Below are 16,134 nucleotides of genomic sequence, written 5' to 3' on the forward strand. Positions count from 1 at the left end.
AAGCGGCTGCAGCACAACGGGAATACGGAAAACCGGAAGGTATCACGAAAGGCGTCAGTGGCAGGAAATAAATCACAAAAACAAACTATTTACATGACAAAAATAAAGCAAAATAAGAAAACAAGATAAAACGATGCCCTCACCACACACAAACACACAAACTTTGCCACCATACCCAAGACCACGTATCGATACACCGCTCAGGCAGTTGCACAACGGTGATGCGATACAAAAACTTTGCCGGACTCGTCTACAACAGATCGGTGAAAGCCTCAAGGCACACACACGTCCACACAAGCGGATAGTGTTAACTAATGTTTGTTTCTCCCCTCCGCGGGAGCGGGATCAGCGTTCATTGATGTGCGCGGTGATTCAATTTGTGGCGGTGAGGATCGGCTTTATCAACATCAATACGCTTTTCGATTATCCTCATCCGCCTCCAGGTTTGCAGATCAATATCCGAGTCCAGTGCCCTCTGTTTGTGCACATATCCGTGTGAATTACGAAGTGTACCCAACCTGTGCATGCGCTTTGTCAGCGTTCCCGCGTTTGTCGTTGCGGCACGGCGGTTGGTGGTGTCACTCTCGTCGTTCGGATCGTGGTTTCCGGCCTGTACCGCGGCGTCTGGAAGCTCGGGAAGCACCGCTTGATCGATGTAGTTGCTCTTATACATGCTCATCTTCACATGACCTTCATTCTCGAGTCGCCGGGTTACTCCACAATAGGGCTGAGCCGCTTTATCGATCGCAATGGGATTCGTTGTATCGGGCATAGGATTAGTAGCCTTGGCCGCCGCCTTCTTCCTACCGGCAAGAAGGGCTAACAGTTCAGCCTTATTCTGTATTGTCCCTATTAGATGGCCGTTCTGGGAGTTTGTAAGTCCACATGGAAGTTGAGACGGGTAAACAAGACTTTTATCCCCATACACCCATGAAGTGCAGTAGTAATCAGTCGGATGCCCCCCTGTTGTTAATTGCGGGCGGCGCGAAGCCAACAAATCTTCCTTATTTGCTGGTAGTCCCTCCAAACTTGGCTTTGGTTTCGGTGCGAGCGACTCGATGGATGTTATTTTGGGGGCCACTTCCGCCATCTTGCGCAATTCCTCCTCTGTCGGAGGGATTGCCAGTAAGTTAGGGCTGAAAGCAGTTGCCTTGGCGCCCGCGTACAGTTGTGGTTCTCCACCGATCGACCGACCATTATAAACATAATCTGTTTTGTATGTTGTGTTCGGGGGAACTCCGTCGCCAGTTGAGCACCCCATTACATGAGTTGAGCGCCCGTGCACAAAAGCGGTTTCCGGCTCACCTGCCCGGCAGCACGACTGCAGGATGTCACGGAAGTCTTTCCCTTCTACATCGTGTTTTACGTAGTGGGAGCGGTAAGTTGTTCCCTCGCCACCGGTTTGAGCTCCTGCTCGAAATATGGGTCGGTTCCGAACTTCGCCGCTCACGGTGAAATTTGATTTTTTCTCTCCTTGGCCGCTCGGATCGATGTCTCGATTGTAGTCATAATCGTAACGTGTCATGTAAAGGTCTAGCATGTTCGCCTTGGGGTGAGGCGGAGGTGACATTATCAAGTCCGATTTAGACCCACCGAACATTTTGACTCCCAAAATCTACAGTTTATAGTGGATATGCACCTTGAAACGGATGTACCTGCGTCACCGCTGCGTACTTACCAGCAAAAAAGAGAGCGATGGACCTAAAAGAAAATGAGGATACAACACATGAGAATAAAGGGGAAGGGGGTAACAACATGTAGACCTGGTCACGGTATGTTGGTTACCATTCTTCACAATTAACTGAAGACCAAAAAGAATAGGAACAGGTAAGGATCCACGTCTAACGCAACGGATATCAGTTTATCGTGAAGTGCTGCCCACACGCACCTGTACGACCGTCCCCGGTGGGAAAAGAATAAGCAAACGCCGTCGCTTCATATTCCCGGGCGCTCCCCTCTGGTGCATCGAAGGTGGAGAAACCTCTCTTCCTTTTCCCGAAAAGGGGGGCTTGTGTTTTCCTCCTCGTTTCGGCGGCAGGCGCCGCCATCGTCATGCCAGTGGTACTTCATTGTCAGTTAGTCACTGCAGGCTCAGCAAGCATCCGAACAATCCGTTGCACAGTCCACGGTCCTACACACTGGTCACAGTAATTTCCAGAAGAGCGCGCGTTCGGTCGTGTCTCCGAAAGAAACTTACTTTGATGAACCCGCAGCAAGTCAATTGCTTCAACGAACCGCTCATGGGGGTTTGTGCCGTAATAATCGATGAAAGCAAGCGGCTGACTGCTCTGTTGCTCCTCCGTTAGTAAATTCGACTTCCAGTACGCCACAGCCTTCAAAAACAAAGTGAAAAGAAACGGGGAGGGAAGGCCCGTATCTTTAGAAATGTTTCTGCCGATATCCTGCTGTACTTCCGTGCCAAAGCTCCTCAGCATACTTTCCACAGCTGGTACAACTCCCACTGAGGCTTCACTCAGCAACCCCCCATCACCAGACCTCTTTCCCACAACATAAGAGCTCGTCAATTGACCATCGTCTTCCCGCAGTCGCTCAGCAGCCGTCACGGCGGCTGAAGTCGGTGGGGTCGTCTCCTTCGAGTCGCAGTGTTCTGCTGCTGCCGGAAGTTGCGACCAATCAGCGACCGCATCGCCCACCACTTCCTGAAGTTCCCGTAAGAACTCCCTCCAGCCACTACTATCCGCATTTGCGACGGGCCCTGGTGGAACCGGCACCGTTCCCACGTCTGTTGAGCCTTGTTGCTCTCGCCGCCTCAACTCCCGCAGTCCATATACTTCACGAAGTGATCGCCCGCAATTACAGCCGACAAGCGGTGCTACGAAGCTGACGATTGGGTCACCCTCGGGAATATTAACGGGAAACTTTCTTACCCACGGTAGCCCCCACGCTACGCCCACGAATTGGACAAAAGCAGACCACGCAGACAAATAATATAACCGATCAGATGCCACGGCAAACACGGTGGCAAGCCACATGTGCTCGAACGCTGGTCGCACCATAAATCCGCCGAGGTGCGGTAACTCCCAAGACTGCACATCATCACAAGTAGGTTCCAATAGTTGATTGTCTCCCCACGAATAGTACTCTCTGAGTTCAGAAAGCGAGAGTTGCAGAAGCGGCGTACTTTGGTAGTAAGAAGGTTTTTTTGTCATACACGGGCTCGGAACAGGAAGGAGGAAAACCTCACCCTGTTCGCTGTAACCAAGTACCACAGCAGTGCGGCAAGCCTCAGCGTAGGGGGTATGTTCCTTATCCGCTAAATGAAGTTGAAAGAGGAGCCCACCAGTGAGCGCCGGATCTCGTATTGAAAGCAAAGTACCGTGAACAGGAAAGGAGACAGACGTCATGTCTTGGCCGTCGTGCGTACCGACGCCCGCCACCGCATCATCTTCCCGGCACCCTTGCAAGTTGCTTCGGCCAATACGTGGAGAAGACGTGCAGCCGCTGAAATTACTTTCGTAAGGACTTCCGCCACGGTAGCTACAGGAGCTGGCGCTGCTCACATAACTTTCACTGCACTCAGATTCCACAAAATCACTCTCCGCACTGCTACCATCGTTGCCGTTTACACCATCAACACATATCTTAACCTTCTCGCCCTTCCATATTGGCTGCAGGCAGTGGGTAACACTTGTATTATCGCCTAACAAAACAGTAGATTTGTCCGCGCCGTATCCGGCAAACTTCAATTCATGTCGAAGTTGCATAAACTCCACCTTTGTCACTATCCTGTGAAATCAGGTGCACAGACCGAAAAAAGAGAGGATACGAAAAAAAAAAAAAAGTAAAAGTAAGAGCGGTAAACGAAACTGCTACACCTCAGCAACACGGAGGGAGTGTCAGTAGGAACGTACGCCTCTGCCATTCCCAGTTGCGTAAAAGCGCTCAGAGGGTTAATAACCACACCTCACTCGGAGCCCGTTGAAGACATGGACGGCAGCACATCGGTACCGTGCGCATGCCGTTTAATTAATCAAGCACCATTTCACCTCCGAATGCCCCCAACGCGCATTACGGTGCGTCTCAGCTACACACACAGACACACACACACTCATTCCGCAAATACATGTCTACAGACGTGAATGTATTCATATGCGCACTAAACATCAAGCAGGTCAGACACAAATGTGAGCGCATTTATACATTTCTCGAAAAAGCGGGAGGCACACCCTCCAACCCCTACATCATGTAAATGCTCAATGCCACATGCGTTTCTAGTAAGCTAAACACAAGTCAGGTAAGGTAAAAGGGAGCAGCAAAAGACAAAGGGGGCTAATCAACAACAAGGAATACGGCATAATAGCGTGAACCAAGAGCAATTGTTTGAGATAGCAGATGTAGTAAAGACAACGCTGGCAGTTCCTTTCAGAAAAAGGTCACGCCCTTCCCTGTTAATATTAGTCACTCCCCGCAAATTTCTTCCCCTCCCATCCCCTCATAACGGGCAATTTTCGCAACAGAAACCACGAGGAGAGTGACCATCGGACGCAAAAAAAAACAGAGAGAAAGGAGCGCAACAAAGAATACAGGAAAACTAAACAACAACACAAATGGTACAATGTTACATTACAACACCCGCTGCAGAATTTTTGTGAACGGAAACTCATAGCAGGGTAAGGCCAGCGGAAAGACACACCCACGACTGCACTACCCGGTATTAGCGTGTGGAAAACAGTCGACCAGCAACCATATACAAGAAATCAGTGCGACGTCGGGAAAAGTAGAAGAGTAATAATGAGAGTAAAAGGAGGAAAGGAAAAAACCGACAGTCGAAAAATAGAAATCAATAAAATAAAAGTGAGGCGCAAGGAATCTCAGCTGTTTCAAACTGGAAAGGACATAAACTACGGTCAAACTCTGTTGCTCTCCCTAACCTCATCGAAAGAAGAAAAATGTGATTAAAAAAACAAACATTTCTGTGTATCCCCCCTCTGTTTGCATCTGGGACGAGATGCCAACACCAGAAGATAGTCCTCTTCGTATAACTCTCTCCATCTATGCATTAGCCGTTCTCACTGCTCACGGTTTGTCCTGGAGCTCCCGACGATGGTGTCGTCAATGATGCGCGCATTAATGCTGACGGTGCAATTCCCAACTTCACATTCTGTGGAGAAACCATGGATGACGCCACGCTATCACTATTTTCGGTGATGCTGCTACTGCCACCCCTAACACCACATTCGCTGGCTCCACTCTCACTCATCTGAACACCCTCCACAACACCCTTTCGTAGGAACTCCCTTGCTTTTCGCAACAACTCCTTCTTGTCCATACCCTCCCAATCCCGCAGCGGCTTCGACAATGGGCTGTATTCCAACACGGGGAAAGAGAGCCCACCCAAGTGCGAAGCGTATATGCTCTTTCTACGGGGTTGTCTATGACTAATAACGACACGGTGGAATAGGTCGAGGCCTTTATGGCGGCTGTCTCGCCCGTATCGTGCGCTATTATGTGTTTCCCGCGGTGGAAGGCTACCATGAACCTCCACAACACCGGTACGTGGTGGCGGTCCCTTAAGGGCACCACAGGCACCTGATGTTGATATTAACTCACTCCCTTTTGGCAGAACAAGGGCTCCCTCCTCCTCCTCACGCGCCATGTCAATAAGATAGGATTTTAGGTCGAGTATGTGCTTGTCATCCACCTCCGAAGGGTATAAAGCATGTTCAAAATGCGCAGCCCGCAAAAGAGCTAAGCGAGCCGGCTCCCTCTTCTTCTTCTTTGGAATTAGGTCCCCCGAATCTCTCCGCAGCGCCGTGCATAAGGGCGCCTGTGCTGTTAACGGCGCGGCAGCTAGCATCTTGGCTCCACATTTGATATCCTCATAGGCGTTTTGCAATTCTTTCTGTGCGATACTACTCAACCTCTGCTGCTGCTCACTGTTGTAAAACGTTGCTCGATCGTATACTCGCTGCATCACATGTTCTTCAACATACTTCTTGAGCGACTCCACATGAGTGGTATCCAACACAGCGAAGTCGGCGAGAGGAGACTTGTTGCAGTAGTCTCTCTGGATGGCAAGTAGGATGTTTTTTGGATGTTTAAAGCGACTCATAGCAGAGGCAGAGTACTGGTTAAAGACGTGTTGGTCAAGGTTGGGGTCAGGTGCCCACACATAACCCTCACAGGCCCCAATGTAACGTGTGTTATGGCGTAGTTGATAAGCGCATTCGAGACTGGCCATAAAACACGAATCAAAGACCATCGCCTCAAATTTTCGCTTGCCGAGAATGGAGGCGAGCTCATGGCATTGCAACGCCAGTTTGTTCTCCTCTAATTCCAGGTAATCTCCCATCCCATGACCACCGTACACAAAATAACTCCGACCGGGGTCGTGGCAACGCTGTAGAAAGTCTTCAAGCATGTCCTGACGATAGCCAACAACATTTTCGTAGTTCTTCAATGTGTAGTCGCTCCCAGTGATACTTGCTTCAAAGCTCCCACCACTGGAGTTAAAGGCAAGCATGCAAAGATCGGTAACGCCCTTTACCTTCCTCATTTGCTGAAACTTCCAGAATGGCCACCCCGACACATTTTTAATGCAACTGCAGACCACGATGAGGCGGTTATTTGGTCGTGGGGCTCGGGACAACATTACGTTACTGCTGGCCGTAACTGTGTTTACTTATTGCACTCTCTATTATTAACTTTCTCTCCCTTACGCCTACTTGACTACTCCACTTCGCCTCCTTTTCCCTCCCTCTCCGGTTCTCGCACAGTAGCAACAGTAGAATCTCTCTATACGCAACACGCTAAGTTATTAATCTCCTTTACCTCCCGCTTACCTTTTCCTTTTATTTCTTTTCTTTCGCTATCACACTCGTCTCCCTCACTTAACCCCCCCCCCTTTTCTTAAAAAGGAAATAAATTTAGCCTCCCTGCCAGCTATATGTATACGTATGTCTGTATATATATATATATACGTGTGTGTGTGTGTGTGTGTGTGGACGGTCGGTCAAAGGTAAGTCGGCCTTCGTAAAAGGGTAAAAGCAGGTTGCTGCTGCTATTAACCACACTGGGCGAGCTTGCGCCTGCACGACCTCAACGAGGGATACGCTTTCTCACAGAGATATGTTTCTTCCTTTGTCCCTGTTTCGTTTTGATCGTCGCTAGTGCGAAGGATAGTGCACGCCGTGCTGATATTTCCGTAAAGTGTGTCTTTCGCCGCTCCGCTCTAAAAAAAGCGATCGCGTTCGCGTGTGGCAAAGTTTCGGGATAAGATATTAGTGGCCGCTCCGAGTCTGCGACAATGCTGTAATTTGGCCACCCCTCCTTCTTCAGTCCCCGTCTTCTTCAACCTAAGGAACAAACATAGAAGTGGGAAGACAGCAAAAAAAGGATGGATTAGCGAAACACAAAAACAAGGAAAAACAGTGCAAAGTAAAGGAGAGCGAAAGAGGAATCTCTTTCATTCCAACTAGCGTTGAGTTAAGCACGGCACCAGAGGAATGTACAGTAGTCACGCTTTGATTTTATCCTTCTCCACAACGCTTATACAAATAATTCAGTGGGGCACAAAGCATCATCCCAAAGAAGTGAATACCTGTAGAATGAACGCTACAAAGGGCGTATTACAGGAAAATGGGGGAAAAAATGAAAGGTGAAGCAACAAAAATCGCTTTGAACAGAACGGAACCCTCTCGCCCCGCCCTCCTCCTAGTCTTTAGGGCGCCCAGTCCATTCATCTAAGTGACATCTAATGTGACAGTTCATGCCATTCTAGTACATGACCCAAACAACTTACATGCATAAGCTGCTAATAACCGTTAATGGTGCGAACGCTCCCACCCCTTTTCTTTGATGTTCCGCACACGAGATGATAGAACTAACTGGAGAACCACATTCGTCTCTGCATTGCCCTAAGCTCCTGTCGCATAAGGTTCACTTCGCTATTGACACCCTCCACCTCCAGTCGTCGCCACTTCTCTAACTCTCTCAACCGCTTTTTGTCCTTTGTTCGTTCCTCCCGCAGCCGCGTCAACTCCGCCCCGCGTTGAACGAGAAGAGCACCATACCGCTCGCGTTCAGTAATTAGTAATGCCCTCCGCTCCTGAAGCTGCCGACGCAGGCGCTCGGTGACCACCTTAGCATTTTCATCTGCAATCTGTCGTTGTCTCTGCAGGTCGACGGTGTGTTTCTGCCTCTCTTCCTTGAGAGTTGCTAGTGCATCGCTAAGGGCTACCTGGAGCCGTTCAACGGTGCCGCGCAACTCCCGGTTCTCAATACGCATGTCGTGCCGTGTCTGGATGAGATCCGCCAGGCTCGCCTGATGTAAACCGTGCAGCCGTTCAATTGAGGCGAGGTGAGTACCCGTCATCTCCGTCCGCCGACGTTCCAGTTCTCGCTCCTCCTGCAGTCGGCTCGCTCGCTCGGTCTCGTGCATGGCTCGCTGCGCGTCCAGCAATGACTTCAGCATCTCAACCTCCTCTCTGAGAGCAGCCACGAGGGCAGATGACGGGGAAGAAAGTTCGTTTGCTGAGTTGCTGGTGTACGGGTCCTCATCGCCTGTGGTATCATGCTGCTGGGTGGCACACGCTTGCCGCAAGCTAATGGTTTGCTGTCCGCTGCGACGTTTTGACGTAGTTCGCCTGGTCGGTGAGGTGGAGGCAGTGGGATTTGGAAGCTTCTGAGCTCCCGATCTCGCTGCAGCGGTTTGCTTCATGAGTGCAGCAATCGTCGCACGATCGTCCCCCGCCTGCGCGTGAAGCGCGACGTTTTCATACATTAGGCGATTCGCCCGTTCCCTCTCTTCCTGTAGCATTGAGCGCGTTTCCGAAAGTTCTCTCTGAACCTTCCCTAATTCCTCAACTCTCTGAGCAGCCTCACATCGTAAGCGCTGCGCCTCGGCCTGCTCGGGCTTCAGGCAACTGTCGATTCGCTCAATCAACGCCAACTTCTCCGCATCATGCTGCTTAATTGTGTGCCTTAGCATTCGGACATAATCTTCAGTAATCGCAACCGCCTCAGTGAGTGTCTGTGAAGTTGCCGCTGTGACAGGGCCACCGCTGCTGCCACTGTCCTGCCTAACTGCAGTGGGCATCAGAAGGGACTACAGCCGGAATGGACGGAGTGGAGCAGAAAGTTGGAAGCCTAAAGACGCACTCAGTGCTGTCAACGATTAAAATAGACACCCACCATTGCAGAGGGGAAATAACGAAAAAAAATACGAAAAGAAAAAAGCAACTAAAATAACTCCAAGCGACAAATCAGCCGTTTATACCTAATGGCTGACGGTCGCGCACCGCATCTCAACCAACATACCACCTCCAGTATAAAAATAACCCAAGGTAACGGAAAAGCAACAGAAACTGCCATGCCGCTGTTCGATTCTCAATGTATACCAAAGAAGGGGGAAAAAACGTCACACGCGAAATGTCGTTATGTAAGATGGCATGGAAACGAGATTAAGAAATAAACTGCCGCACATCACGGATCAAATATGTCACCTTAATCGTTACGTGCAAATGCGGTCCTTCCTAACCCTCACCGCCCACCAGCGATCGGCGCGCCCGCCCCACAGTTAATGCAACTCTTTAGGGAACAAACCGCTTTCACGTGGGGAGGCGGCGTCATGTGACCCCCGTATTTCACACTCTCGACATTAGAGTGCGATATAATTCAACATTTTTACTGCTCATAGAAAACAGCTCCCCCGCAATCGGTACGAGTTATCCGATATTTAAATCTCTGACATTTTCGTAGATACGGCAGACTACATGGTATGCTCAACTGAAGCATCTGACCTCCAATACTGTTTCCTAAAGAGTAAAACTAAAAATGCGGGAGAGTAGAGAATAAGACTGGGAAAAGTTGAGCGCGATATGGCACACCAAGGAAAACGCAGACCCATACAGGTACTCTCACACATATCTCCACAACGGAAATAACAAAATGGAGTAAGCGTAACAACACGGCAGTCGAGAATCGAACAACGGTGCTGACAGATTAACAATGAGGACGGAAATGAAGGTAGTTGTGAAGACACATGGTCGCGCATCGAACAAATGAGTGAATAGAGTAAACGGCTGACCGGCGCTCGTCACAGATATACAAAACTACCTGTGGTTCCCCTACTATAGGAGGGAATTTTAAAAAGAAAAAGAATGGGAGACTAGGGACAAATGTACAACAACGGAAAATCTCGTCTCACTTTGGGGTGGTGAGTGTTAGACTCGCATCATAATGTCTCGATGAGGTGGAGCTAGTAACAGGAAAAAAGACAGAAGAGGTTATACGAAGAAATCATGCACATACATATATTTATTTACTTGAACAGATAAGTAAAGGGGAAATGGAGAAGTTATGCCTCTTTGCGTCAAATTACAACACCAGGAGCGTCGGCCAATCTCGTTATTTCCCACAACCAAACGACTCAGGAGCACCAAACAAAGTAGTAAGGGGAGAGTTCAGAAAAATAAAAAGGAAAGGAAAAATATTAATAACAAGCCTCCACCGTTATGGATTTATTTCATAATATATCCCCAAGGGGCGAAGGAAAAAAAACGCTACCACACAAACCCTTCGGCACATTCATCAATAATATTCGCGATAATAAAACTAGAAAGAAATAAAGATATGAACTTACAATAGTGAAGGGAAAACAAAGTACGATAGAAAGTATTGAATAAGCTTGGCTTTTGAAAGACATCCCCATTTCACCACCCTCAAGAAGGAGGGATAATGAGACTATGAGCTCAACATTATCGATACCCTTTCTTCCTCGACTGTAATATGCAGAGCAGTCCTGGTGGCCCCTAGCCGAATAAAGCAATATGGCGATTCTAAAGCACCGTCAGAGTAATTCCTCTTCATATTGTTGTTGTCACTTCCACATCATAGTGCTGCGCACGCCCTCACATCCGTTACAAAACACACACACACATTTTGTCGCGGCACAGGGTCCACTCACTCCATCCATAAACATTCTTTGCGTTGCAAGTTGATTTTATGCTCATCCCTGCTAACAGTGTTAATATTCCTTCGAGAGATAGCCAAAACATCATCACTCAGTCCCCCTGCGGTCCCTTGAGCCATAAGGTGCAGCACTCGTCTCCGCTGGCAACTCAAGCCGTATGGAATTGATATCATTTGCACCCTCCGGCTTTTTAGGGAGGGACTCGGCTGCAACCCGGCGGCCTTCCAGTGCCGATCGAACCAACTTGAGGTATTCGCAGTGCACGTATGTATTTGTTCCAAATGCAGTCAAGTTGAGACCGAGCATAACGAGAAGTGGCATTTGAACACACACACGCTCCAAGCAAACCTCCACCCCGAGTTTGTTAGCTTCATACGTATACCACTCCCCGTACAAGAGACGGTTGTACAGTATGGTGGAGCAGGCCGTGGCGACGAAACAGTAGTTGTAGTGTAACCCCAAATCCTTGGCGTAAATTGTGTTCACAACAAGGATAGTCACCGAGGCAATGATGCCATTTCCAATGGCACCCACAACAAACGCAAACGGTAATACGTATTCATTGGACACGGTGAGAAAGAGAACAAGCATGATGGTGATAGCGGCTGTTGGTATGAAGAGTGTGACTGTGATGGGAATACGATCCTCCGCCTTGCGCTTCTGTGACCATATCTCAAGGTAGCTCATAATGAGACGGCCCGCGGCGCTTCCCGTACCGTTCAGCACAGTTAGTAAAGTATTGAGGGAGTCATCAATCTCTTTGCCGGCAAGGGCAGCGAAAAGGAAGCGGGTGTTTATCAAGACAACAAACTCAGCCCCAAGGGTACAAAATAGTGACCAAAAGAGCGCCCACAGCCTCAATGTCTTGACGCTATCAATGAAACGCGTCTGGTACTGTGGTGGGATGTAGTCCAGCTCATCTATCTCACCCTCGGACGATCCGTCGTCCCTTCTTTGGTCTTCGATGCTCCCCGCGGAAACCTGGCTCTCCTTACGCCAGAACCTCCAGCTTTTATCCAGGCATTTGGCCGGTAGGCAAACAATTGGATACAGAAGCCATATAACCACAAACACTATTGTAGAGGCCTTTCGGTTGAACGGCGACACATCCGTATACGCAATCAGGGCACTTTGTAGGGGCAGAACAATGATGAGCACAGTGATAATGAGCAGCCCAATAGCAAAGCGCAAGGTAGGAGGCTCCTGTCTTAAATACACAGCCTTTGTTGCCTCACGTCTCGTTATCTCCTCTTCCGTTAGGTGCTTGAGCATATAGTCCGTTATTATGTAAGGAGCCGAACGCATCACGAGCATCACAACAATACCAACGACAGCCCCAAACGCCAGAAGGAAATAAAAGTAATTCGTGGGGTCGTCCTCGAAGAACGCTAACTGTATTGCCCCCAGCAAGGCGGAGCCCAAACCAATAAACGTCTTCATCACCGCCACGATCCAACCCTTTGCAGTAGGAAACTGAGTTAGGGTCGTCACCACGCAAGCAAGGTCATAAAGGCCACTTGCAAAGTTGAAGATGCCATTAAAAACGCACAACAGAACAACGGAAGCGGTAATGGTACCCCCAAACGTCAGTGCCATGAAAAGCAAACCGGTGGCCATCATGACAAAACCCATCACCAATACGGGGAAAACACCGAAGTAGTCGTACACAAAGGCGTAGGGCAGACCAAAGTAAGATAAGACAAGACCAACGGTACTGATCGTCGTCATTTCGGCCTGTGTGAAGTGGTACCGCTCTTGCAAATCTCCGCTGAATATGTTGAAGCCGAAGGTGAGGGACACACAAACACAGCCGAAAACACCGACTACGAGAATCGCGAAGCGCTTCGGTTCACTTATCACAAGCTTGGGTTCCGGTCCAACCTCAGTAGCACGTTCATCTCCTTCAGTGACACTCATTTCGAGCAAGCGCAAAGGCAAGTAGATCCGACGTATGGAAGCAATGTATTAATGCGCCTGAGGGCTTCTTTCCTCTGGTGGTAGTAATACGTGAAGATGAAAAGAAGTCGCCTATCAGGGTCAGGAGCAACAACTTTTACTCCGGAATACACACTCCTCTTTGTTTCTTCGCCACTTTACCCTTTGCGAAGGGGGCGTATTACCGTTGAGAAGCCTTGGGTCAACTGACTGTTAGACGACCTAGAAGAGAGTAGAAGGAAAGGCAAGGGGCACGTTAGTGAAGTTCACACGGGTATACATGTGGTAGCAACAGGAAAAATTTGTGTGGAAGCAACACCCGACAAGGTAAACATAACGGTCCACCAAAACATGACACCATGATGAAAACCCACCGAACAACCATATCAAATACCCCCAGCGCAGCCAGCATTGTCAGCGGGTATGCTGAACAATACAAACCCTGACGGCACCGCAGAACTCAACAACAGCAGCATCTGTTGCTGGCATCAGGTCAGTCGCCATTGACGTACTTTTCCCTTCCATCGCCTGGAGGCATTGGGGCAGCAGCACATCCGCCACCGGAACGTAGCGAAACAGGCCCAACGGCGCGAGAAAACGGCCCCACTGCCGTGTACGCCGTGTTAAACGAGTCGCCACAGTTGCCCTCACCTCAGCTCGCTTCTCATTGAGCAGCCATTGGTGCAAGGTCGCGCACCTCCGATACAGTAACACCGACATCAGCACGCAACTCACGTCACAGACCGGCGTCAAACAGAACGAAGGTAACTGGGAGGACGTAGGTGAAAGCAGATTAAGGACACCCTTAATGTGAGGTGGGGTTAAAAGCACTAAGCGTGTGCCACCCAGCGATTCTTCGTTACCAGAGGCCCTAACAGCCGCTGCTGAGGAATGGTGTTGAGCGGGAATCACAGGTTGAGAAAGTTCACTAAGAGCAAACTCAATTAGTGTTTCGCACAGGAGCGGTACGGCAGAGGCGATATCTTGACCTCCTGGTACCGCATGGGATGCGTTCAAACCGCCACCACCATCACCACCTGTTGTGGTGCCAGGTTGAGATGACGGCTCAGTGACCCGCAGGCGCTTTAGCCGCAATGTCGCGCGCGGTGTCTCATCTGCCCTTAAACCAGCCGCTGAAGAAGGAGATTGTGTGACCGGGGTTGCACCCCCCACAGACAATTCGCTGCTACGAGTCGTCCCCAATTTCAAGTTACTGTAGACAAAGCTGCTCAACATAGCCTGGAGTCTTGAACGAAGCACCGCTACATGTTCGTCATTCTCCTTGCCCCTGGCCTTATTGGAGACAATCGTCTCAAGCAACTGCCACACGCGTCCAGCAATATAAAGCTGTGACACCGGTAGCCGCAGAGCCAGCGCAGCGAAAAAGGCGGACCCGCTCTTAACACCCAACTCCCCAAGCAACGGCCCCCCGTCGCTCTCTAAATCGGCGAAGGACGGCCCCAAAAGGGCTACATTGGGGTGGTCTAGCGCGTGGCGAACCACCTGCGAAGCTAAGCAGTATCCATCATACAACACAAGAAGGAGGGCGTGTGGTGCACAAAGAGCGACGGTCTCACAGCCCTCCAGGCCCCCGTCCTGCTCCAGCAACAATAGCCCACCTGCCAAAGTGTCGCAAAACGAGGGATTTTGTGCCGAGTGACCCCCACTCTCGCTAACCACAACACCTCCCCCCAACGCACTCCACATTTGCCGTAATTCACCTAACCACAGGCGAAAAACTGCGTGTAGAGCCAACACGGTGGTGCCTTCAAGCACATCGAATTGATCACCATCACCCTCTTTCTCCTTCAAACCCTTCTCCCCACCGAGGAGAGGGTTCACTAACACACGCCGAAGCGCAGGCCAAAAGCCCTCGCACATCCCACCCACCAATAGATTGTGCAGAGAGTCCACCGAGCCGCGTCCGCTTCCTTCGAAACAAAGCTGATGCCACGTATTTCGCCACGATGCCGGAACAAACGGTTCAACCACATCCTTTTGGAGCATCACCAAGATGCGCAAGGGGTACTGGAAGGCCAAAAAGGTGGCGAGACCAGGTGGAAGTTCCCCTAATGACAATGAAGTGGGATGTGCAGGATTCCACGAGTCAAGGAGTGCAGAGAGTAGCTCACTGACATCAGTGCTGCGAAAGTCCACAGGTGGTTGGGACCGGGAGGCATCCTTGGCTCCACGCACGAGGGAAAAAAGTGGTAAGGAGTGTTTAAGACGTGTCGGCGACTCAGAGGAGTTTGGCCTGGAGAACGCTGTCATGCGCTCGGTGGGTCTTAAATAAAGCTCGTGACTTAGCCGCAGTAACAGTGCAGCGTTGTACGGTGGACAGAGTTTCTCAAATACGAAATGTCGACATGTTTCATTTTGGAGCCCCCCAGCACTGATAAGGCGCAATGTCAGGCTCCCACGTTCCAATGCAGACATTCGAGGGAGAGCCACTTGCGCTGTCCTCTGCAACATAAAGGTAAGCACCGATCCCAACACAAAATCCATGTGCCCCTCTTCAGAAGTACATAAGGCACACAACTCGATGATTTCTTCCATCCGCTAGTGCTGCCGGGTGGGAGGGGGGGGGGGTGCAGATTGCCCTATGGAAAGGGGGAAGTTGTCTCTTAGAAGAAACACGCAACTAAGCACAACTCTCACCTCACCAAAACCACCGCGGTTCTCTCCTTTCCACGAGCGAGAGCCTCTACACGTGCATGTATACACGTGGACATGAAGGGAAGAACAGTATTTGTTCAAATGAGGAAACAAATATTCAAGAGTGAGGAGAAGAAACAAAAGGATATACCGTATATTTGTCACAGAGAACCGATTAAGATTTAAAAGAAAGAGCGTAACAACAAGAGCCGCATGGCGGGGCGATGAAGTCCCAGCAGTCCCGTGACCAACACGATAATAAAACAGAAAGAACAGAGTAAAAAAAAACAACGGAGTGATGCACCACACATCAAACAGCTCTACCTAACCCTCATACTGGTCCAAAGTTAAAAACGCTTGGTGTGTGGCAGGAGATAACCAACAATTCCAAGAACGCTTGTGTGGTGTAAATCGAAAAAAAAAAAGTAAAGTAAAACAGACAACAATTTTAAAGAACAGTGGCGCCAACTAGCAGTAACAGCAGTAATAACGACAATACCGCGAGCCTCAGTCTTACACCCCATTTTTCTTATCTGTGTTTCCCTCCTCAACTTACCCCGCCTCGTCCAACTTCATACGGGAGCGAACTCAGATGATATGCATAGCAGTAA

General features: G+C 49.7%; 6 protein-coding genes across 6 annotated transcripts, besides 2 other annotated features; all 6 read right to left on the bottom strand.

Annotated features, from left to right (window-relative positions):
• Nucleotides 1–352: 352 nt before the first annotated feature.
• Nucleotides 353–1,600, bottom strand: Tb11.02.4380 (hypothetical protein, conserved; the record flags this gene model as incomplete). Its single annotated transcript, XM_823634.1, has 1 exon — nt 353–1,600. The coding sequence occupies one exon, from the start codon at nt 1,598–1,600 to the stop codon at nt 353–355; it is 1,248 nt and encodes a 415-aa protein (XP_828727.1).
• Nucleotides 1,601–2,072: 472 nt separating this feature from the next.
• Tb11.02.4390 (hypothetical protein, conserved) lies at nt 2,073–3,725 on the bottom strand (the record flags this gene model as incomplete). Its single annotated transcript, XM_823635.1, has 1 exon — nt 2,073–3,725. The coding sequence occupies one exon, from the start codon at nt 3,723–3,725 to the stop codon at nt 2,073–2,075; it is 1,653 nt and encodes a 550-aa protein (XP_828728.1).
• Nucleotides 3,726–5,020: 1,295 nt separating this feature from the next.
• Tb11.02.4400 (hypothetical protein, conserved) lies at nt 5,021–6,613 on the bottom strand (the record flags this gene model as incomplete). The annotated part of the gene is made up of 1 exon (XM_823636.1): nt 5,021–6,613. One exon carries the CDS (start codon nt 6,611–6,613, stop codon nt 5,021–5,023), a length of 1,593 nt encoding a protein of 530 aa, XP_828729.1.
• A 291-nt stretch (nt 6,614–6,904) lies between these two features.
• Nucleotides 6,905–6,940: a microsatellite.
• Nucleotide 6,941: 1 nt separating this feature from the next.
• Nucleotides 6,942–6,964: a microsatellite.
• Nucleotides 6,965–7,843: 879 nt separating this feature from the next.
• On the bottom strand, nt 7,844–9,058 carry Tb11.02.4410 (hypothetical protein, conserved; the record flags this gene model as incomplete). Its single annotated transcript, XM_823637.1, has 1 exon — nt 7,844–9,058. The coding sequence occupies one exon, from the start codon at nt 9,056–9,058 to the stop codon at nt 7,844–7,846; it is 1,215 nt and encodes a 404-aa protein (XP_828730.1).
• Nucleotides 9,059–11,020: 1,962 nt separating this feature from the next.
• Nucleotides 11,021–12,850, bottom strand: Tb11.02.4420 (hypothetical protein, conserved; the record flags this gene model as incomplete). Its single annotated transcript, XM_823638.1, has 1 exon — nt 11,021–12,850. The coding sequence occupies one exon, from the start codon at nt 12,848–12,850 to the stop codon at nt 11,021–11,023; it is 1,830 nt and encodes a 609-aa protein (XP_828731.1).
• A 432-nt stretch (nt 12,851–13,282) lies between these two features.
• Nucleotides 13,283–15,424, bottom strand: Tb11.02.4430 (hypothetical protein, conserved; the record flags this gene model as incomplete). The annotated part of the gene is made up of 1 exon (XM_823639.1): nt 13,283–15,424. One exon carries the CDS (start codon nt 15,422–15,424, stop codon nt 13,283–13,285), a length of 2,142 nt encoding a protein of 713 aa, XP_828732.1.
• Nucleotides 15,425–16,134: the final 710 nt, after the last annotated feature.

Source organism: Trypanosoma brucei, assembly GCF_000002445.2.
Source record: "Trypanosoma brucei brucei TREU927 chromosome 11 chr11_scaffold01 genomic scaffold, whole genome shotgun sequence".
In the NCBI taxonomy this organism is placed as follows: domain Eukaryota; phylum Euglenozoa; class Kinetoplastea; order Trypanosomatida; family Trypanosomatidae; genus Trypanosoma; species Trypanosoma brucei.